Source organism: Lepidochelys kempii, chromosome 1 (assembly GCF_965140285.1).
Source record: "Lepidochelys kempii isolate rLepKem1 chromosome 1, rLepKem1.hap1, whole genome shotgun sequence".
NCBI lineage: Eukaryota > Metazoa > Chordata > Testudines > Cheloniidae > Lepidochelys > Lepidochelys kempii.
In genome coordinates this window covers 269,269,927-269,292,443 of record NC_136380.1, presented here as the reverse complement: position 1 = coordinate 269,292,443, position 22,517 = coordinate 269,269,927, and the positions used below count along the sequence as shown (strand labels likewise).

Here is a 22,517-nt window from a genome sequence, read left to right as displayed (position 1 = left end):
TTTTAAAAAAGGCTCCAGAGGTGGTCCTGGCAATTACAGGCTGGTAGGCCTAACTTCTGTTCTAGGCAAATTGGTTGAAACTATAGTAAAGAACAGAATTATCAGACACATACGTGGTAGATGAACACAGTATGTTGGGGAAAAGTCAACAGTTTTTGTAAAGGGAAATCATGCCTCACAAATCTATTAGAACTATCTAAGGAGGGTCAACAAAGATGTGAACAAGAGTAATCGAGTTAATATAGTGTACTTGGACTTTCAGAAAGCCTTTGACAATGTCCCTCACCAAAGGCTCTTAAGGAAAGTAAGCACTCATGGGACAAGAGGGAAGGTCCTCTCATGTATCAGTAACTGGTTAATAGAGTGGAAACAAAAGATAGGAATAAATTATCAGTTTTCACAGTGGAGAGAGGTAAATAGCAGGGTCCCCCATGGGAACAGTACTGTTCAACATATTCATACATGATCTGAAAAAAGGAGTAAACAGTGAGGTGGCAAAGTTTGCAGACAATACAAAATCACTCAAGATCGTTAAGTCCAAAGCTGACTGCAAAGAGTTAAAAAGCTCAGAAAACTGGGTGACCAGGCAACAAAATGGCAGACGAAATTCAAAGTTGATAAATGCAAAGTAATGCACATTGAAAACCATAATCCCAACTATACCTACACAAAATGATGGGGTCTAAATTAGATGTTATCACTCACCAAAGCGATCTTGGAGTCATCTTGGATAGTTCTCTGAAAACATCCATTCAGTGTGCAGCGGCAGTCAAAAAAGCAAACAGAATGTTGGGAATCATTAAGAATGGGATAGAAAATAAGAAAAAAAGTATCATAAAGCCACTATATAAATCCATGGTATGCTCAAACCTTGAATACTGTGTGCAGTTCTGGTCTTCTCATCTCAAAAAAGCTATATTAGAAATGGAAAAGGAACAGAGAAGGGCAACAAAATGACTAGGGGTATGGAACAGCTTCCATATGGAGAAGAGATGAAAAAGACTGGGACTTTTCAGCTTAGAAAAGAGACAACTAAGGGGGGATATGATAGAAGTCTATAAAATCATGAATGGTGTGGAGAAAGTGAATAGGGAAGTGTTATTTACCCCTTCAAATAACACAAGAACTAGGAGTCACCCAATGAAATTAATAGGAAGCAGGTTTAAAACAAACATAAGGAAGTACTTTTTCATACAATGCACAGTCAACCTGTGGAACTCATTGCCACATGTATGTTGCGAAGGTCAAAATTATAACTGGGCTTAGAAAAGAATTAAATAAATTTGTGGAGGATAGGTCTGTCCATGGCTATTAGCCAAGGCGGTCAGAGATGCAACCCCATGCTCTGGGTGTCCCTAAACCTCTGACTGCTAGAAGCTGGGGCTGGATGATAGGGGATGGAGCACTCGATAAACTGTCCTGTTCTGTTTATTTCCCCTGAAGCATCTGTCACCGGCAACTGTCAGAAGACAGGATATTAGGCTAGATGGACCATTAGTCTGACCCAGTATTGCCGTTCTTATGTTCTTATGGCCATGAAATTCTGTCAGAAAAATGGAAAGTTCAATTATTGAGTGAGATGGGGGGAGGGGGTCTTGCAATGGTCAAAATTAGTATGTTTGACAGGTTGAGTGGAAAATAGCAAAGACCTGAATGTCTGATGAGGAAGAAAAATGTATTGATATAAAATAGCTCATCCAAGTGAAAAATGTAACCTTTGTAATGGGCCAAGTTGCATAAGCCCTCAGGTAATGTGCATCAGAGCTGCCAGCTCAGCAAATTAAAGCTGCCTGAGCAGAACTGCAGCGTATGCACCAAATGTACAGAGGGGAAACTACATATTCTCTACTGTTGCTGTTTTTTCTTCTCTCACTTTTGGGAATGCGCACAGTGTCTTGGTACACTTGGTAAGATTCCTGTCATGGTCACAGCATTTTCAAGGCAAGAATACCACTAAATTCATGCATGGAGATTGAAATAAGGGAGCTGCTATGTGATATTTAATTATACTAAAATATCAATAATGGAAAATGACATTAGACCAAGGCCTTAAATCTTATATGTAATATATCATTTTGTTGCCAAATGAAAAGCATCAGTTAATGATTTCTCTTGTGGCAAAAAGAAAATCAATTTTTTGGTCATCTTTAAAATATATTTTCTCTTTCTCTGTTATACATATATATGGAAGACAGGATACTAGGATAGATGATGGTCTATTGGTCTGACGGGGCATGGCCATTTTTTTCTTCTTACATTCTTATTTCAGTAACATAACAACTTGAGGATGCTGTTGATTTGGTAATAAGAATATACTGGGCTAATGAATACATTGGCATTTGCCTTTTGAGTTACAGGATACATACAGATATTACTTCACAAACAGAAAGGGCCCGCAACTTATCATCCTACGGGAACCACGCTGGCAGGGCATAGGGATGACCCAGGCTTTGCAGACACCTTGAGGTCCATAGGATTTCCTCATAGATCTCAAGGCATCCACATGATTAGCAAACAATCTTCCCTGTCCATTTTCAGAGTCCTGAAGACAATGACCCCATCACCTCTCTGAAAGGGTGATGCCTCAGGAGCTCCTAAATACAACTTGCTGAGTTTGCTTTTTAAACAAATTCACTCAGGCTTGTTTGTGCATTGTTTTTTTTTGTTTTTTTGTTTTTTTGCAGAGATGGCTGTGTAAAAGCTGTAGGCCATGCAGATGTTATTCGCCAGCAATTTTCAGAAGCATCATTTGAAAAAATAATTGACTGTTCTGGGAAATGCATATTGCCAGGTTGGTGTATTTTCTTAACGTTAATAGTGCAAATCAGAGTGGCTGACCGTGTGTATAGACAAAGCACAGGTTCCTCAGTTAATCAAACGCTCCCCAAACTTCTTTTCTTTGTAGAGGTCAAGCCATACATAAGTTAGGCCCCTGGTATTTGAGCAACTAACTCCTCCCCTCACATCATCCCTAGGCAGTTGAGACCATTAACAGTGCCTTTGCTCTCCTTCTGGAGATTCAGCTTGAATCAGATGAAGGGCAGGGCCTTCTTGGTTCAGAGACCAATTCCATGCAACTCTGTGAACGCCCCTTGGACTACTCCTCTGGCCATCTACAATGCTTGTTGCAAAGTCTATTCACTTGGGCCTGTTTATTTTTGTCATTTTCAGCTGTTCTTTCTCCTTGGGTTATTTATTTTTCTGTTGGCCCATTTTTGGTTTGGCCGAGTGACTGGCTCTCTCACAGCCACCTATTTGTTTTCACTGTTATTTTAACTTTTGTAAAGTGCCCAGATATAAAATACTATGAACGTCTCTTTTATGTAATAACTGAAGGCCTAGATTGGCACTTCACTGGAGACCTGAGTAAGGGGCAGTATGTAGCTATTTCCACCCCTCACCCTGTTCTGGAACAGTCCAAGCAGGTAATTGTGAATATAAAGGGTCACACAGGGCTATTCCTGGCTTCCCTCTTGCTCTGAGGGAAAGGAATCTGATGAGGATCCATAGATTATAAGGGCAAAAGGAACCATTGTGATCATCCAGTCTGACCTTTTGTGTAACACAGGCCATAGAACTTTCCTTAATGAATTCCTGTTTGAACTAGAACATATCTTTTAGAAAAACACCCAGTCTGGATTTTAAAATTGCCAGTGATGGAGAGTCCACTACAGCTCTTGGTAAATTGTTCCAATGGTTAATTATCCACTACTCTCCTGTTCCAATAACAAGTTACTTCCCACTCCATGCTAGCTCAGGTGAGCTAGTTGGCATGTTGGAGTGGCAGAGTTAAAGCTCCACAAATTCCCCACCCTTTTCGTTCCCCTCCCTGTCTACTTGTGGAGCCTACTCTCCCCACCCTGCACACAGACTGGTGATTTGGGTCAAAGTCAATGGGATTTAGGCTCATAAATTACATAGGTGCTTCTGAACATTTTACACAGTGTAAAGTAAATCAAGTGTCTTGTATTTATGAACTGGCATTTAAGCTGCTGGACATCTGTGTTCTCTGACACGGACTCTGGCACTCACCCAGACTAATTTCACAATCTTAACACAAGGAAAGCTCCCACTGAAGTCAGTGGTCTATTGCTAGGATAAGTGCCACAGGATCAAGCCGAATATATGCAGCTTGCACTTTTAAAGGGACATCAGCATGAAATCTAGTCAGTTGTTTTGAAGTTAGTTGAAATTATTTCAGGTATACACCTCCTTGTAAATCCTCTTGCCAATTCTCCTGTTTTTAAGAAATGTTTCTCTCTCTCCTGTTACTGTGCAAATGACCCAGACAAACAAAATGGGAGCATGACTGACAGACTTACTATACAGGAGAAACAGTTTAACTCTACACCGAGTGCTGCCAGATAGACTAAAACACCCTGAAAAAAAAAAAGATTTTTTTTCTTGAATATCTTCATTATAGTAATCATAGGTGTTTTTTGCAATAATATAAGGTAAAAACATTTTTCAAACAGAAGTATGGTGTAGTACGGTTTTTTTCTTCAGTTGATACTGTCCCTTTAATTTGTTTGCCCTTTTTCAAGTTTTTCCTTTTCCCAAACAATGAAATCTTGCAATATGTATTTATTTTATTGTTGTTGGGTTTTTTAGGTTTGGTAGATGCACATACCCATCCAGTGTGGGCTGGTGACAGGGTTCATGAGTTTGCAATGAAGGTAATTTCACATAATTACAGAATTGTTGGGTTTTTTTTCTCATCATATTTGCTTTCATACACAACAATCTCTGCTTTCTCTACACTTCTGTTTCTCATCTCTGGAAAGTAAGATCAGTTATATGTCATTTAGGATGGGAGAGGGAGCAACGGCTTTTGGAGAGCAAGAACAGAGAAAGAGAGAGGGTTGAAGCCAAAGGAAAAGAGATGGGGAAACAAGGACCAAGAAGAAGAAGGAAAGAGAGAGCAATCCAGTGGCGGAGGGGATATGAAATAGGGGAGACAGAAGTAAGAGAACAAAACTTATAAAAGGGAGATAAAATGATAGTGAGGAAAATGAGAATGAAATTGGGAAATGAAAAAAGAAGGGATTAAAGAAATGAAAACCTTATAATATAAAAAATAAAAATTATTTTATTTACTCATACACCTAGAATTTGTTTCTGATGTAACCCAAATGGGGGTATAAGATGGAGATGAGGGCCTACGATGGATTGCCAGAAGTTTGCATTATGGATGGGGAGGTTGGAAAGCCCAAGTGGACATGTCAAGTCTATATAGGATGGAGGGAAGGAGGAAATGCAAGCACCTGAATAGCTTTGGAATAAAATGTTTCCAGCTCTGCAGTGCTTGTTTTTTCTGTGGCATGCTTTGTTTTTGGAATATCAGGGTATGATTTCAAATTGGGGATGGGGGTGATTAATTTATGGCTGTTTATATGTTACTGAGATTGTACGGTCTTCAGGGCAGGAACTGTTCCTTACTCTGTTTGTACAGGGTCTAGCACAGTGCAGCTGCATTCTCTGTTGGCCTACAGGCAACAGTGTAATAAACATGATTAATATTTAATAATAGGGGTGTCACACCGGGTGTGGTGGCAAGCACCTGTAATCCCAGCTGCTTGGGAAGCTGAGGCTGGCGGATCACTCAGGGGTTCTGGGCTGCGGTGCGCTACGCCAATCGGGCATCTGGCACCACTGACAGCCTGGCCAGCGGGTGGCCGAGGGACTGGCTAGAACACAAATGACATGATCGGGCGCTCTCTCCGTGAGGGTTGAAGGACCAATCGATCAAGATGAATAGGGGTGTCATGTGATGCTGTTAGAGCGATAAGATCTGCTGTGTAATTGATTCCATGAGAGGGAAAGACAGGGAGGGATAATTTAATCATGATACAATTTAATCATGGCATCACAATATGGTGAAAGGGCCTCCTATGACTTTATCCTAACTTGAGTCCCCTCCAAAATCCTAAAGCTGGTCCTGCTAAAAAATGATAATGTTCAAGTAATACAACTGCTGGGTAAAACCATGTCAACGGTAAAATAGACAACAAAACCAATAGTAATAACTACTTTGGGTAGGCCAAAGTCCAGTTCATTGTGTCTTGGTTCTTTCTTCCTCCCTTTCCCACGTCCCCTGTTTTAAAACCACCGAAGTTACAAGCAGATATGAATTCTAGGGTTTGCCTTTAAATCTGCTTTAAGAAAGGGGATTTGATGTTCTAAAGCAGTGTTTCTCAACCTTTTTGGTAGTAGGGACCAGCTTGCTCACTTGCTAAACTGCATCAGGGAGATCTCAAGGACCGGCACTGGTCCACAGACCGGTTGCTGAGAAACACAGTTCTAAATGACATCACTCCTTTCTGCAACTCTTCTATCTCTGGAGATGGTTCTGTGCAACCTAAGCATCAGACACAGTCCTGCCCTCCTACAATGGACACTCTTGTCCAGTTTTACTGGAAGAGGCTGTGTTAAATACTTACTTCAGCACTGAAATAGATTTTTGTTTTGTTTGTTTTTGCAGCATGACATCACTGCCAGAGTCTTTTGGGGGCCAGATTCAGCACTGGTGCAGGGAACGTGTCTCCCTATGTAGTCCCCTATATGATCTGAGGCAACCCCGAGTGCTGCCCTTACGTGTGCCTTGTGCAATGGCAGTGAGGCAGAATTTCTATGTCACTAGCCCACCCCAAAACACCAGCTGCTCCAGAGAGGTGCAATTGTCCATAGAGCTGTCTCTGAAGCTCCCAGAGAGTTTCCTGCCATGGAGGTATTCCTTTTCATTGCTTTGGCTGGCGCAAAGGGGCCACGGCCCAGGGGGGAATTTCCATGTTACCTTTTCTCATCAACTTCATCTCCACTTCAGTTCCTTTTTTCCCATGAAAATGAATCTGTGATGGCAGGCCAGACTAGAGCTGATAACTTCTTCCAGACTCAGGGGAAGGAAATCTTCAGGAAGATCCCTTTATGAAGTTTCCCCCTCCTAGTTCCATCACTGGGATGTTTTTCTGTCCCCTCTCTACTGTGGATTAGGCCACATGCACCTCACAGAATCCCTTGACGAAGGTGAATAGAACACTCATGAGAATTTTGTTTTTAGCTGGCAGGTGCTTCCTACATGGATATTCACCAAGCTGGAGGGGGAATACATTTTACTGTGGAACATACCCAGAAAGCCTCAGAAGAGGAGCTGTTCAATACTTTCAAACACCGACTGCTGCGTATGCTCAGAACAGGAACCACTTTGGTCGAATGCAAGAGTGGATATGGTTTAAACCTAGAAACCGAGCTTAAAATGCTCAGGGTGATTGAACAGGCTAGACGGTTACTGGATAGCAACATTTCCTCTACATACTGTGGAGCTCATTCTGTGCCTAAGTAATGTGATTTATTTTTTTCTTGTTCTTTTAAACAATAATACTCTCATATTATTTCATAAAACATGAGTGCAGCTCCTGAGTGAATAAACTACAAATTGGTGGCAGATTATACAGAAATAAATGAGGCGCAACAGCGCCAGGTGTGGGGTGAATCTGCAGCAGAATTTGGCCTCCTCACACAGTTTGTTTGGTGGCTTTGAGGGTTCGTTTTTTGTTCTCCCCAAAATGGCAACAAAGTGTACAATATTAGAAATAACAGCGTTCAACAAAGTAATGCTTTCCTAAACTGAACGTAGCAGTAAGTGAGGGAGCATCCTGGTGTGGTGGTGGTCAGTTATGAAAAAAGCCAGACTATTAGGTTTTAAACAGAAATCAACTGGATTCAGCCAATAGGCATGTAGCCATCCTTTGCGGTTACCAACTCCAAGCTGTATGGAAGTTTTCAGGAACTCCTTTTCAGAAAGTCTTTCTGCTTGGATCTGCTACTGCCATCAGACCGTAACCTGTCTGTTTTTCATTTTAACTAGCTAAGAGAAAACAATATTATTATACTTAATCATCAGAAGTTTTAGTATAACAACAACTTGATGTGCTTCCATTCGACCAGTTAATCACTGTATCCTGTGAGTGAGTGTGAGCCCGGGGTTTAGGTATTACTGCCAACAGGAAGCACAGTCTGGTTATCTAAATAATTGGATTATTAGCACACATTCTGGTTGGTCAAAACAACCCACTATTTCTCCTTTAATAGTTTTTATTTAATTTATTTTTATTTCCAGTGAAAAAGATAACTACTTGGGTTTATGAGACTTCACTAAATTACAGTTAAATGTCATAAAGAATGACAGCAGATGTCCTGGACAAATGGTCTTGGACAAATAAAAGTAGCACATTTTGACAAACTGAGAAGTGGGCCTGGTGAAAAACAGACGTAACAGAAGAATGCATAAAAATGTAGAAATCACATACAACAATGCCCTAAAATGATGCACCTCCAAGAGCTCACTGCACAACGGCACCTACCCATCTCCCATTACATTCATGTCAGCTTCTCCTGCTTTAATCAATTATTAACCTATTTCGCCTAGATTTAGTATGTTCTTAAACTTCTCATAAGAAGTTTTTAAGGGTGGATTTTTTTGGTAATTTTATTTTTTAATCAGAATTTTTAAACAAAATTCTTTCAGTTTCTCTTCAATGGGTTTTTTGTTGTTTGTTTTTTAAACCTGGAGAATTTTGACCAAAATGGTCAAAAAGCCATTCTTTGTCAAAAACATTTTTTTAACAAAATCATTTCAAGCTGCTCTAAAAATTAATCAGTTGGCATTCCAGATAGCAGTAGTTTATCTCAGAATAGCCCAGGTGTTATGCAGCTACAAACTCTCATTGTCAACATGGGTATAGTTTCAAGCCTCAGGGCCTGATTCTGCGCTCTGATGATGTAAATCAGGTCTAACTTCAACAAAGTCAGTGAAGATTCTCTTCTGGTTTACAGCAGTGTATCAATCAAGTCCTGGGTTTCAGAAAATCAACTTTTAATTGCCTGAAGCCAAATCAGTACACGGCATAGTCTATGGTGACCCAGTTTGGACTTCTTAAGAGTTTCCTCAGTTCTGTTTACAATTCCTGTCTCTAGAAGTTTCCAGTTCCTGAATTCTGCAGGTCTGAGGTCCAGACCTCAAATGCTTTACACCATAATGGCTGTTAAACTGTTGTCTTCCAAGACCTCTATCTCAGTTCATGCCATGTTTCTTTCATCCGTATATTCCACACAAAAAAGGTGCAGTTATGTATAAATTATAGAAACTTTTAAACAAAGATAAAGAACTAACCTCAAAACCACTGTCTCTGTTTAAAGCCTTACACTTTTATACACATCTGTTATAAAACAGCACTTATCCTTTGCTCTAGGCACTCCTTGATCATTCTTAATTATACAGATGTAAAATAGACCACTCCTATAATACTCCTTAGGCTAACGTAACCAAAGCAAAATCTTACCATAAATCTTATGATCTTAAACCATTTCAAAATAATTTCCCTTAATCCAGAGTAAAACCATGGCATAATGTCACCTAGTTACAGTTAGAAATGCTCATTAAAACCTTCTAGAGCTGTCACAGTAGCTGTTACAATGCAATTGTGTAATATCCTGTTAAGTCATGTTCTTGCCAGTTTCTACATTTGTGTTAATCTAGTATCACATCACAAATTATGACCACTAATGGCAGAAACATCACCAGAGGTTCTTTGCGCCAACAAGTGTAGTCAACTGTTGTGATTTTATAGCGAGTCTTGCAATATTTGGTATTTTCCAGGTCCCAGAATCATGAGAATCTCAGCTTTTTGCTTTTTATTAAGTTTCCAGCCTTCATGGAAAAAAGTTGGAAAACCGTAAAGGCTCAAAACCCAGAAGGCAAACAAAAATCCACCATATTATTTTAATCATGATTTTTAACTCAATCTCATGATTTTTGGGATCCCTGACTCATGATTTATGAATACTTAGTGTCAGCAATATTTTCTACACTGGGCAGACATTTTGAAAGTGAATTCCAATGCCGTTTATTAGAACGATGGCAGTCTTTCAGTGTATCTGTTTGCAGGCATTACAGCAAGTAGAACAAAGTACCTGTCTTTTCTCTCTTTTCTAAAGGCTCTTTAGAGTTAATCTTTAATCCACCTTCCTCCACAAACTGCTGAGCCAAAGGAGGAAAAGAGAGAAGGCTGGACAAGGCAAAAGCCAAATCAACCCCAACAACTGTTTCAACAAGTGAACAAAAGAAAGGCAGTTGGCTAGATTCTGTTCTGGTTCACAGCCATGCAACCTCATTTGTAAATGTGAGCAGAATTTGACTCCTTGACATTATTGCCATTGTAAAACTCCAACAGACAACTCCAGACATCAAACATATATAGCATGTGTACAGGGCTGGTGCAGTGTTGTTTTTGTTTGTTTTACAGTGGCTGAATTAAGGGCAGAGATGTCATTGCAGGTCTTTAGCCTCAGTAGCTATAATTATTATTTTTCTGTCTCAAAGGTACAAAGAAATAAAAAGCCCTATATAGCTTTTTTTAAAAAGGCCATTACTGATCTCCTATAGGCAATCTTCATGTACCAATGGCATTCCAAAGTGGTTGTGACAGTCACAGCAGCATAGTCCCTTGCTGGAATGCCTTGATAAGACAAAACCAGCTCTCTGTGACTGTGAAGGACTAAAAAAAAGAAAAGAAAAAAAAAAGTAAATTTAAACTCAGTTTTTTGCTGAATGCCCCTGTTAGCTTTGATATTTCTGGTCTCTACCACTTGAGTTATGATTTTTTTTTTAAGTGTCTGCAAGTCACTTTTAAGGATAAAATGTAAGCCGTTCAGAATGTATAAATAGAAAAGTACAGGAATGTTTTTTTAAAGGGCAAAAAAAATTGTTTGGCATCTAAAGAAATCTGACTTACAAATAAGAGGATATAGCATAATCCTTTAAAAAGGATATTAGAATTAAGTCATGTTTGTGTTATATGAATTACAATATTTTTCCTCTTGCATTGTTGTTTTTAAAATTTAAATAATACACTAGTCTTAAAAACAAGGCAGCAATTGAAGTAAAATTCAGTGGTGTAGAAATGTTCAGACACATTAGCAACATAGATAAAAATATATGGTCAACTGTATTTTTGTCATATGCTAAATGTCTGAGGTTTTTTTGTATATACACCTTTTTAACTAATATAGTTATTACATACATGAATTTAGAGTATTCCAAGGTTCAAAGACTAAATAATTCTGTGTCTTTATAACATTTTCTTTTCATTAGAGGGAAAAATGCTACTGAAGCCACAGATGACATTATCAGTAACCATCTCCCTAAACTGAAGGAGCTGAACTTAAATGGTGAAATACATGTTAATAACATAGATGTGTATTGTGAGAAAGGTGTCTTTGATCTGAATTGTACCAGAAGAATTCTTCAGGCTGGAAAAGGGATAGGGTTACAGATTAACTTCCATGGTGATGAACTCCATCCAATGAAATCTGCAGAGGTACTTCTTCATTCTGTATGCATTTAAGCCATTTTTGCTTTTGACTTGCCTTTGGGAGAACTGATGCTCTGAGAGATTTGCAATATTCCAAATCAATATGTTGTTCTAGAAAAGTATGATAAGTAGTTCGTGAAATAAATCGCAAGTACCACCAATGTGCAAAGTTGATGAGTTAAAGATGTGGAACCTTGACCTTTATTGGTAACTTGTCTACTGGCTTTTCAAATATTGACTTAGCTTATCCTCTGGTAGTGAGGTCAATAGGAAAGATGGATATCTATCTGTGACCCTGTTCATTCCTGGTACAAAGTATAGATTTTGATACACTATTTTAAAAAATATTTATTTTTTCCTCAGTCATGCAGTTCATATCTTCCCAACAGTACAGACATTCCCGCTGGCAGCAGCAAATAACAGCAATTCTGTAAAAGGGTGTCAGGGTCCATACTTCATCATCATTTGAGCAGGGCCTCCTTCTAATCCTCCCTCATTAGTCTGTCAACGCTTATTTTTGTTGTATTTGGAGAGGATCGGTCTGGACATATATAGAATTCTTTACAGTGGGTACCTCTAGAACTGCATAGGTCAGTTGCTCCATTTCCTTAAGAATATCAGTTTCCACCAACTCTATTCTGCACAAAACCTGTTTATAATTTTATCCATAATTGTACAATTGTTTATATTCATGGAGACAGTAAAAAACTCTGTTCAGGGCATCAGTCTGACCAGATTCTTTTGATTACATTTTAAAAAGGATTAATAGCTTTAACTTTACATTAATAACTTCATGAAAGTTTTACTGCAGTAAAATTTGTCTTAAAATTACTTATTCTTCAGAGATCACTCTTTGAATTTTTTAAACAAGGGTTTTGTAAATAGGCCTTAGGTAGCATCCTAATGAATTGCCTGTCCAAGCAGATTGATAGTAAGAACGTAGCTTCAGTGATTCATTGGTATCTGTTAGTAATTTTTCTGTTAAATCTTTCGTGATAATCCACTTAGCTTGGAGCTGAACTAGGAGCCCAGGCTATAAGTCACCTGGAAGAAATTAGTGATGAAGGCATCGCTGCAATGGCAAGTGCAAAGTGTGCGGCTGTCCTTTTACCAACCACTGCCTACATGCTGAGGTAATGCCATTTTGACAGATTGGAAATTACAGCCAAAACTAACAGCAGGAGCATTCTTTTGGCTCAAGATTCTCATATTTCAGAAGGTTCTATCGTCCTTAATTCAGTCAGGGACCACGGAAAATGGCCACACCCGTAAAGAAGGCTAGATGGGCCTCCATACATCTTACTTACTATGGGGTCCCATAAAATCTAGTCAATGCCCTATTTCTGAGATGCACTCACATCGGTCCCCAGCAACCCAATCTACAATTGGTCTTAACCTATCTGATGCATTAACTAAAGCAGCTAGGCATTAACTGAAGATGTCACCTTGCAAACTGGATTTGTTTTCAGTAATCCAAATTTTATTTGGAGTATATACATTTGCTCATTTGCAAAAATTTCTTCTATATCTGACTTAAGGAAATGGATGACTAATCGCCCTAACAAGCTGAAAAGGGTGTGTGTAAAATTTTAGCAATTTTGTTTAATTTTTACCCAGGCAACATCAGGTATTTTCTCAAAAGCTCTAGTTGCTTTTGACAGATATTTAACATACTGATCTATAAACACCAATTAAATGGGCAACCTCTGTGTCCACAAGCGTATGTCTACACTGCAATCGGGAGGTGTGACCAGGGCTGGCTCTAGGTTTTTTGTCACCCCAAGCAAAAAATTTGCTCTCCCAAGCTCCGAGAGCGCAACTGTCCAAGCAAAAAAAAAAAAAGAAGATAAGCTAGAATTGTGCCACCCCAAGCATGTGCTTGCTTTGCTGGTGCCTTGAGCTGGTCCTGGGTGTGACTGCACCGAGGAGGCATGACTGCAGCGTGGTAGGCAAGTCCAAGCTAGCTTTTGATTGAGCTAATGCACTAAAAATAGCAGTGAAGCTGCAGCAGCATGGGTGGTGCTTTGGGCTAGCCCCCTGAGACCCTGAGGGTGTACTTAAGCAACAAGCCCAGGCTGCCACAGCTTCCCTGCTATTGTTATTTGAGCTGGCTAGATCAAAGGTAGCGCATCTTTGCCTAAACGTGCTGCAGCTGAACCTCCCCATTGCAGTGTGGACGTATCCTAAATTAACCAGCAAAAAACTGAAAATCAAAACCAAACAATATCTCCATTGTTGTGTCAGAGAACCATTTGAATTGGATTGTTGTTTGTATATCACCTTTTCATTCTCATACAAAAACTCTCTGTGATTCTGCCAAGAAGCCAAATTCAGGATTGAGGACGTCATTTGACTAGCTAATACAGGGCCAGAGGCACTTAGCACCAGAAGAAGGATCTGATACTGAGAGAAGTGGGGAGTACCTCCAATAATGTGCTGAACATCTTCACCTCCTTTTGACTTCATTGGTAGGGTAGCTGGGTGTACTTAGCACCTCACAGGATCAGGCCCCCTTAGCTCTCACTGGCTGCACTGAGGATTGTAGTTGTTCAGTACTTCACAGGGTTTGGTCTAAAGAGTCCAAGCTGTGCAGCTAAAGTATAGGACAACAAGCTCAGTTTGACCTTTGTTAGCAGCTCTTTACTCCTGCAGATCTGTGTATCTAAGAAATATGGAAGGGGCAGGGGAAGTGAAAAAAGGGAGCACCAGCACCTAAACAATGAGTCAGGTCTTTTATATCACCGCACTAATTTGAGAGTGTCTGCCACCAAAATTACAGCAGCTTCAAAAGCACAAGGTACCAGATTCCAGCTATAAAATCAATGGGGTTGCAGGTGGGTAGCTGAGAGCAGAATTTTGCCTCTGGTTTCCAACGTGATAAGCTAATCTGGTTACACCCTGTATACAAACCCAATAATACATGGATTTTTTCCTGGTGTACTTCAAAGCTTAATAGCTAAATGTACTGTATTGACAAATCTGTTCTTTTTCCTAGACTGAAGCAACCTCAAGCTAGGAAAATGTTAAAAGAAGGAGTTATAGTTGCTCTTGGCAGTGATTTTAACCCTAATGCATACTGTTATTCAATGGTAAGCCATTCTTAATGCATATTATTGCACATGAAATGGTTAACAGTCTTCTACTGTCACAACACATGGGTAGTTCTTGCTCACTTAAAGGGAGTCTTCTTAATAACGAGACAGAGGGTCAGATCTTCAGCTTAGATCAGCTTAGATCAGGGGTTCTCAAACTGCGGGTCGGGACCCCTGAGAGGGTCGCACAGTTATTACATGGGGGGAGTCATGAGCTGTCAGCCTCAACCACAAGCCCTGTTTTGCATCCAGAATTTATAATGTTGTTACATATATAAAAAAGTGTTTTTAATTTATAAGGGGAGTCACACTCAGAGGCTTGCTATGTGAAAGGGGTCAACAGAACAAAGGTTTGAGAGCCACTGGCTTAGATGAATTATACCAGATGAGGATCTGACTCAGAGTATTTTCTCCAGAACCACCTCTAAGGCCAAGAGGCTCACGTTTTTCACATCTGCTTTGGGAGGCTTGGCCAGTTATGGAGGAGGAAGGAGCATCCTGTGTTCCCAGTTCTTGTTTTAGAATGGACAAGATGCAGGAGACCAGTTACCTGTGTCAGCCTGCCTGGGGGCTTTGGGCCTCCCAGCGTTACAGAATGGGCAGATAGCCTATTTCATTATTGGTAACTCCTCTTTTCCCCTTTATTTTTGTATTAGCCCATGGTAATGCACTTGGCCTGTGTAAACATGAAAATGTCAATGAAAGAGGCTTTAGCAGCTGCCACCATTAATGCAGCTTATGCTCTTGGAAGATCCCATATGCATGGCTCTATAGAGAATGGCAAACAGGGAGATCTCATTATCATTAATTCATCAAGGTATGTACTTAAATTGTTGTTTAAAACCTAATTTAACATAAGGGGCCTGATTTTCCACCGCGTTGCACCTTGTGGAGTCACTTACACCTGTACTTTAGTAGCATTTTACACTGACTTTGCACTCATTTTCAGTAGGTATAAATAACTCCAGTGGAGAATAGGACCAAGATTTTTAAGATTATCTACTCATAAACCCTAATACCACAACTATTTTGAAAGCACTTATTACATGGAAACAGTTCAAGGAATTCTATACTGATTTGTGCATCTGCAGCTTACTGTCTTACTTTAATACTGAGACAAAGGTTCAAAACATAATACTTGCTTCTCGTGATTCAGGCTGGCCCATTTGTTCAATATATGCTCTGTATGTGATCTGTTTTTGTGAAAATATTTAATATTACATAAATGTTTTACTGTCTTTTTAGATGGGAGCACTTGATTTACCAGTTTGGGGGACATCAAGAATTGATTGAGTATGTTATTGTTAAAGGAAAAGTTATCTACAAAAACGAAGGAATTATGGGCTACTAAGTTCTTACTGAAAGATGGTGATAATTTAGAAGGATATTAACATCAAAATGATACTGATTCAGTTACCCAAGAGCAACAGACAACTTGGATTTCTATTTTACTGGTACATTATTTGTATGCTCAGCTTACTTGCTCTATGTTGAAATAAAGTTTACTAAGCATTTCCACTGAACCCTCGTTCATAGCAAATGCAAACCTATTATTTATACCTTTAACATAAGGCATTCTTGAAATAGAGACATGAAACAAAGAGAACAAAAATACCCTACAAAGGCAATGAGCTAGTGTTCAGATTCAGGTCAGATTTATAGACTAGAGTAAAAAGAAAAGGAGTACTTGTGGCACCTTAGAGACTAACCAATTTATTTGAGCGTAAGCTTTCGTGAGCTACAGCTCACTTCATTGGATGCATACTGTGGAAAGTATAGAAGATCTTTTTATACACACAAAGCATGAAAAAATGGGTGTTTACCACTACAAAAGGTTTTCTCTCCCCCCACCCCACTCTCCTGCTGGTAATAGCTTATCTAAAGCGATCACTCTCCTTACAATGCGTATGATAATCAAGTTGGGCCATTTCCAGCACAAATCCAGGTTTTCTTCCACACACACCCCCCCCCCCCCCCACACACACACACACAAACCCACTCTCCTGTTGGTAATAGCTTATCTAAAGTGATCACTCTCCTTACAATGTGTATGATAATCAAGGTGGGCCATTTCCAGCACAAATCCAGGGTTTAACAAAAACGTCTGTGAGGGGGGGAGGTGGGGAGGAAAAAACAAGGGGAAATAGGTTACCTTGCATAATGACTTAGCCACTCCCAGTCTCTATTCAAGCCTAAGTTAATTGTATCCAATTTGCAAATGAATTCCAATTCAACAGTCTCTCACTGGAGTCTGGTTTTGAAGTTTTTTTGTTGTAATATCTCAACTTTCATGTCTGTAATCATGTGACCAGAGAGATTGAAGTGTTCTCCGACTGGTTTATGAATGTTATAATTCTTGACATCTGATTTGTGTCCATTTATTCTTTTACGTAGAGACTGTCCAGTTTGACCAATGTACATGGCAGAGGGGCATTGCTGGCACATCATGGCATATATCACATTGGTGGATGTGCAGGTGAACGAGCCTCTGATAGTGTGGCTGATGTTATTAGGCCCTGTGATGGTGTCCCCTGAATAGATATGTGGGCACAATTGGCAACGGGCTTTGTTGCAAGGATAAGTTCCTGGGTTAGTGGTTCTGTTGTGTGGTATGTGGTTGTTGGTGAGTATTTGCTTCAGGATGGGGGGCTGTCTGTAGGCAAGGACTGGCCTATCTCCCAAGATTTGTGAGAGTGTTGGGTCATCCTTCAGGATAGGTTGTAGATCCTTAATAATGCGTTGGAGGGGTTTTAGTTGGGGGCTGAAGGTGATGGCTAGTGGTGTTCTGTTATTTTCTTCGTTAGGCCTGTCCTGTAGTAGGTGACTTCTGGCTCTATCAATCTGTTTCTTCACTTCCGCAGGTGGGTATTGTAGTTGTAAGAATGCTTGATAGAGATACTGTTGGTGTTTGTCTCTGTCTGAGGGGTTGGAGCAAATACGGTTGTATCGCAGAGCTTGGCTGTAGACAATGGATCGTGTGGTGTGGTCAGGGTGAAAGCTGGAGACATTTAGGTAGGAATTACAGACATGAAAGTTGCGATATTACAACAAAAAAACTTCAAAACCAGACTCCAGTGAGAGACTGTTGAATTGGAATTCATTTGCAAATTGGATACAATTAACTTAGGCTTGAATAGAGACTGGGAATGGCTAAGTCATTATGCAAGGTAACCTATTTCCCCTTGTTTTTTCCTCCCCCCCTCCCCCCCCCCCACAGACGTTCTTGTTAAACCCTGGATTTGTGCTGGAAATGGCCCACCTTGATTATCATACACATTGTAAGGAGAGTGATCACTTTAGATAAGCTATTACCAGCAGGAGAGTGGGGTAGGGGGAGAGAAAACCTTTTGTAGTGGTAAACACCCATTTTTTCATGCTTTGTGTATCTAAAAGATCTTCTATACTTTCCACAGTATGCAGCCGATGAAGTGAGCTGTAGCTCATGAAAGCTTATGCTCAAATAAATTGGTTAGTCTCTAAGGTGCCACAAGTACTCCTTTTCTTTTTGCGAATACAGACTAACACAGCTGTTACTCTGAAACCTGTCAATAGACTAGAGTGGAGGTCAAAGGGTTAATCCAGGATAGGGTTTGAAATCAATGCTGCCAAAATCTTGCAAGCAGTTCTCATAGGCAGTAAGCCCCAAATGAAGGAGCTTTGTGATCTCAGCTGATGTCTGGACATTTGTCACGCTGAAAGTCAGAAACCAAGATTTCCACAATCTTGGGACAGACTTTTGCAAAACAGCTGTTCTGATATACTTTAGGCTGGATCTGACCTGAAATACATGTTTGGGAATGCTGACCTGAGTTTATAAGCCTTTTGTGATCGTGGGCAGATCATGACTATGATGATCCTCCAACTCCGGCTAATTTTAAGTGGTTTGAAGCTTTGGGTTTCTTTTGTGGGGGCATTTTTCCTTTCCTCTTTGTATTTTTCCGGGGGCTTGCATGCTCATTTGCAGACGTTTACAATATATTATATCCTATCATACCGCCATCTGCAACTTCAAGGCCTTTGTGTGGCTTCTCCATATAAAAAAAATACACACATACACACTCCATGTTCTCCCCTTCACATAGACTACAGTATGTAGAGGAGAGGGCAATACAGCCAGAAGTCTAAGCCATCATATGCATAGCATGTGGTTTTCTTCCCTCCAATACTTGCTATCACTAGGGCTCTACCACTAATTTGACTGATCAAATATTCAGTTTCTGCAGAGTGAAAAGGTCTCAACTTTGTTAAGAAGATAACGTATGAAAATAAGTGAATCGTTTAGAAGTCTATGTAGCTGTAATGTTATTTATAAAGGCAAATACAGCTGGGTCAAGGACAGCCTTTCAGAGAACTAGTCCTTTATCATTAATGAGGCCAATCACATTTTGAGCAGCCTGTAAATATTTGAAACCCACAACAAACATGAATAGTTAAACCTTATTATGAACCTCTGATCTGTCAGAGCCTTGAGCTTTTCTATTTACTTCAAAAAATACGTAAGCCTTTAGCGAAGTGTGTCATATTTCTTTGTCCTAATTTTATTAAAGCCGGAAAAGCCAACAAAATAAATTTGTGTAATATTTTAATTACTTGCCTGTCATTAGACATTCTTCACTGCAAGCAGACGTTATACCAGCTGTGGGTGTGGATCTCAGTGTAACATGTGCTCTCCCACAGTCAGTTCTTCCTTAAACATCACTCTGACAGCTTTGGTAAATAACATTTATACAGGCAATTGGTGAATGTCTCAGATACTAGTTCAAATATATTTAAAATGCAGTTCTGCTCTGAACGGTGATGCTACAAAAGTGGCACAGTGACATTTTGGGTTATTGGTTCTGAATGATTTTCAGCTCAAGTATGCTCTATTTACAAGTAAAAATGTTTTTCTAGCTGCCAGCCCTACAAATCAAATTAGGATCTGTGAGTCAAGCTGGTCTCTTTCCGTCTCACCTGTCATCACCTCCAACAAAGGTCGTAGAAGCCAAGCTATGCCCTCAATGACATTTGTGTAACACTCTTACCTTCACTGGAGCTGCAAAGATGGAACTGATTAGAACATAGTAAAAAGATTCTTCTGAAAATGCACAAGGAAGAACAAAATCCAGCTGTGTCAGCTGTTATTGCCACAGAAGAGAAGCCCAGTTTAAAATAATCCCTGTATCTGTTAGCAGGCGTAACTGAATACAAACTGGGAGCAGATCTAGTGAGCAGAAGAGTGACAATTTTACATAGTCCCTTGGCAGAATTAGCACTGTGTTGAAGTCAACACAGTAAGCTTGCCAAATATATTTGAATCAGGCTCAGGTACACTGTGGAGCTGGCTCTCTGTGTGTTGGGAGCAGAGATGAGTGAACAGGGATGTCCGCTCTGCAGAAGCATCAGCCCCTCACTCAGGGGTGGCATAAGAGGAATATTACAGCATAAGCTAATGCTCACCCTATCATATTTATGCTGCTTCCCTCATAGGAGGGTTGTCTTGGCCACAGGCAGCAGTGAGGACTCAATTGTGTAGTGGCACTGAGGCCTGGGTCAATGAAAGGACTTAGGCATTGCACGGCTGAGCATCGCAGCACCTAGAATATCACAAGACCCGCACTGCAATGCACAAAGCTTGAATTAGGCACCTAGGCTCCATATACAGTGAATGGGGAGAGACAGGCATCTAAGAATGCAATCCACCAAAGCCAGCAAGCTAGGCAGGGAGACACTTACATTAGCCAATGGGAGACACTGACTGGAGGGGGTGTCCAAAACTCCGCCCCCTCATGGAGACAGGCTCCCAAGTCCCAGCTGCAGGGAAGCACCTATCTCTGTTTAGCAATCCACAAATGTGAACCCACCTCCTAAGTTGTTTCTTGCAGGAATGAGTTAAGTGCCTGCCTCATGCCACACAAAACAGCCAGAGGAGGAGGAGGAGTAGCCACCGCTGCCCCCACCGTATAACTTTAAGCTGAGTGGGTGGAACAACTTGCCAGGGATGTGGCAGACCCAGGTTCAATTCCATCCTCTCTGGCTGAGGGGGAAAAGGGTGACTCCCTGCCCCGTTCAAATCCTCTCTCTCCAGAGAGTGATCTAACAACTGAGCTGTGGGATATTCTGATATGGGGCTCCCTCAGTCTCTCTTGTTGAAGTTGCTCCAAAAGTTGCTAAATATTTAAAGAGTCATTGGAGCAGAGGGACTGGACCCTGGATCTCCCACCTCCCAGTGGATATCCTAACCACCAAGCTACAGTCATGCTCTCTCTCTTTCTCTCTCTCTGGTCCAATGACTATTTATACAGAGTGGTATAATCAGAGAATTTAGGACTTATGTGTCTAAGACAGTGGTTCTCAACCAGGGGTATACGTGTAGAGCCTGGGAGTACACAGATATCTTCCAGAGGATACATCAACTTATCGAGATATTTGCCTCATTTTACAACAGGCTACAGGAAAAGTACAAATTAAAATTTCATACAATGACTATACTGCTCTATATCTTATACACTGAAATGTAAGTGCAATATTTATATTCCAAATAAAAATGAGAAAGTCAGCATTTTTTTCACTAACAGTCTGCTGTGACACTTTTGTATTTTTATGTCTGATTTTGTAAGCAAGTTGTTTTAAAGTGAGGTGAAACTTGTGGGGTACTCAAGACAAATCGGACTCCTGAAAGGGTTACAGTTATCTGGACAGGTTGAGAGCCACTGGCCTAAGTACTTTTGTGGATCAGGGCCTAAGTCTCCATGCAGATGTCTGATGAACCATAGAATTTTAGATTGTGGCCTTCTAAATCAGATTGTGGCCTTCCCGTTGTGATGGGCAATTCGTGACGTTTCTTGGCCCTTGCATTCTCTCTCTCCCTCCCCCATCCCCACACCCCTTTTCCCCCCCCGAGCTAATCTTTTGCTTCAAACTTTCATTGTAACATATGAAATAAAACCCCACAGATACAGATGTGCATGGAAGTTGACTCTGGGCTTGGCTATGTTTATTTTAGGTGTGACTCCATATTCTCTGGAAAATTAGTGAGCCAGGCATATTACATTGGTAATGACGCAGCAGGTGTGCTCTGGAGCAACGATCCACGTGCTGTATTGCAGGGATGTTGGAACAATTTTTATAGTGGGGGTGCTGAAAGCAGAAACCATGTATTTGGTTGTTGTTACTACTTCAAGCCAGGGGGTGCTGCTGCACCCCTACTTCCAGCACCCCTGCTATATTAGTGTTCATACAGCTTTTCTGATTTGTGAAGAAGCTGCTATAAAATACTCTCTCATGGCACAGGACTGTTTAACTCACACTTGATCTGCACAGTGTTTGAGGTGCACGTAAAACAGATAGGGATAAAAGTATCAGACAATTTTGCTACTGTTGGAATGCAGCATGTCAAAAAGGTCTAACTCAAGAGACACAGGAGAATGAAATCTAGCTTGATGTGCTCCAATCCTCAGTTATACTAACATTGACAAAGTTAGAGATACATAAAAAGCCATATCCGTACCCAAAGGATGGCACAACGTGAAAACAATGTTTAAATAGAAACAGAATCAAAAATACAATCCAATTAATAGCTTTAAGTACCCTCTTTAATTTTCAGGGGGGTAGAATTTAGCAACACAGTCCCCTCCAACTGACATTAATGCAAAATTATTTCACCACCTGCAGAGTGGGTGGATTACATATGCATAAATAGCCAGGTTTATTCACATGAAGAATTTACTTTTTATAGGAATATCACAGTTTGATTTTTAAATCAGTAAGGAAAAGGTAACCCCAGTAATATTCTGCCATTGCAGTTAGTAAACTCTGTACTATGTAAAGTGTCCATTCCACATATTTTTAGTAAATAAAGATATTAGGCCAAATCAAGCAGTTCTTAGGCTAAACTCCCATTGGCTTCAGTGGAAGTTTTGCCTGATTAAGGACTGTATGATTTGATGCATTTCTCTTGTAACTGATTATTTCATGTTTGATCTCATTTGGCCAAATTCAGGGCCAGCATTAGCGGGAGCAAGTCCCCTGAAGTCAATGGAGTTGTACCAATACGGTTGTATTTAGACCATTGTTT

The 22,517-nt window shown here is 40.3% G+C and overlaps 1 protein-coding gene across 1 annotated transcript in view; it reads left to right on the top strand.

The window, feature by feature from the left end:
• AMDHD1 (amidohydrolase domain containing 1) overlaps positions 1 to 15,975 on the top strand; it is a 28,217-nt gene extending 12,242 nt beyond the window's left edge. The window contains exons 2-9 of the mRNA XM_073327491.2: positions 2,685 to 2,791; positions 4,612 to 4,676; positions 7,058 to 7,335; positions 11,150 to 11,375; positions 12,378 to 12,502; positions 14,365 to 14,458; positions 15,118 to 15,278; positions 15,707 to 15,975. Coding sequence (XP_073183592.2) covers positions 2,685 to 2,791; positions 4,612 to 4,676; positions 7,058 to 7,335; positions 11,150 to 11,375; positions 12,378 to 12,502; positions 14,365 to 14,458; positions 15,118 to 15,278; positions 15,707 to 15,812 — 1,162 coding nt within the window. The 3' untranslated portion in view covers positions 15,813 to 15,975. The remainder of the gene's footprint in view (positions 1 to 2,684; positions 2,792 to 4,611; positions 4,677 to 7,057; positions 7,336 to 11,149; positions 11,376 to 12,377; positions 12,503 to 14,364; positions 14,459 to 15,117; positions 15,279 to 15,706) is intronic.
• Positions 15,976 to 22,517: the final 6,542 nt, after the last annotated feature.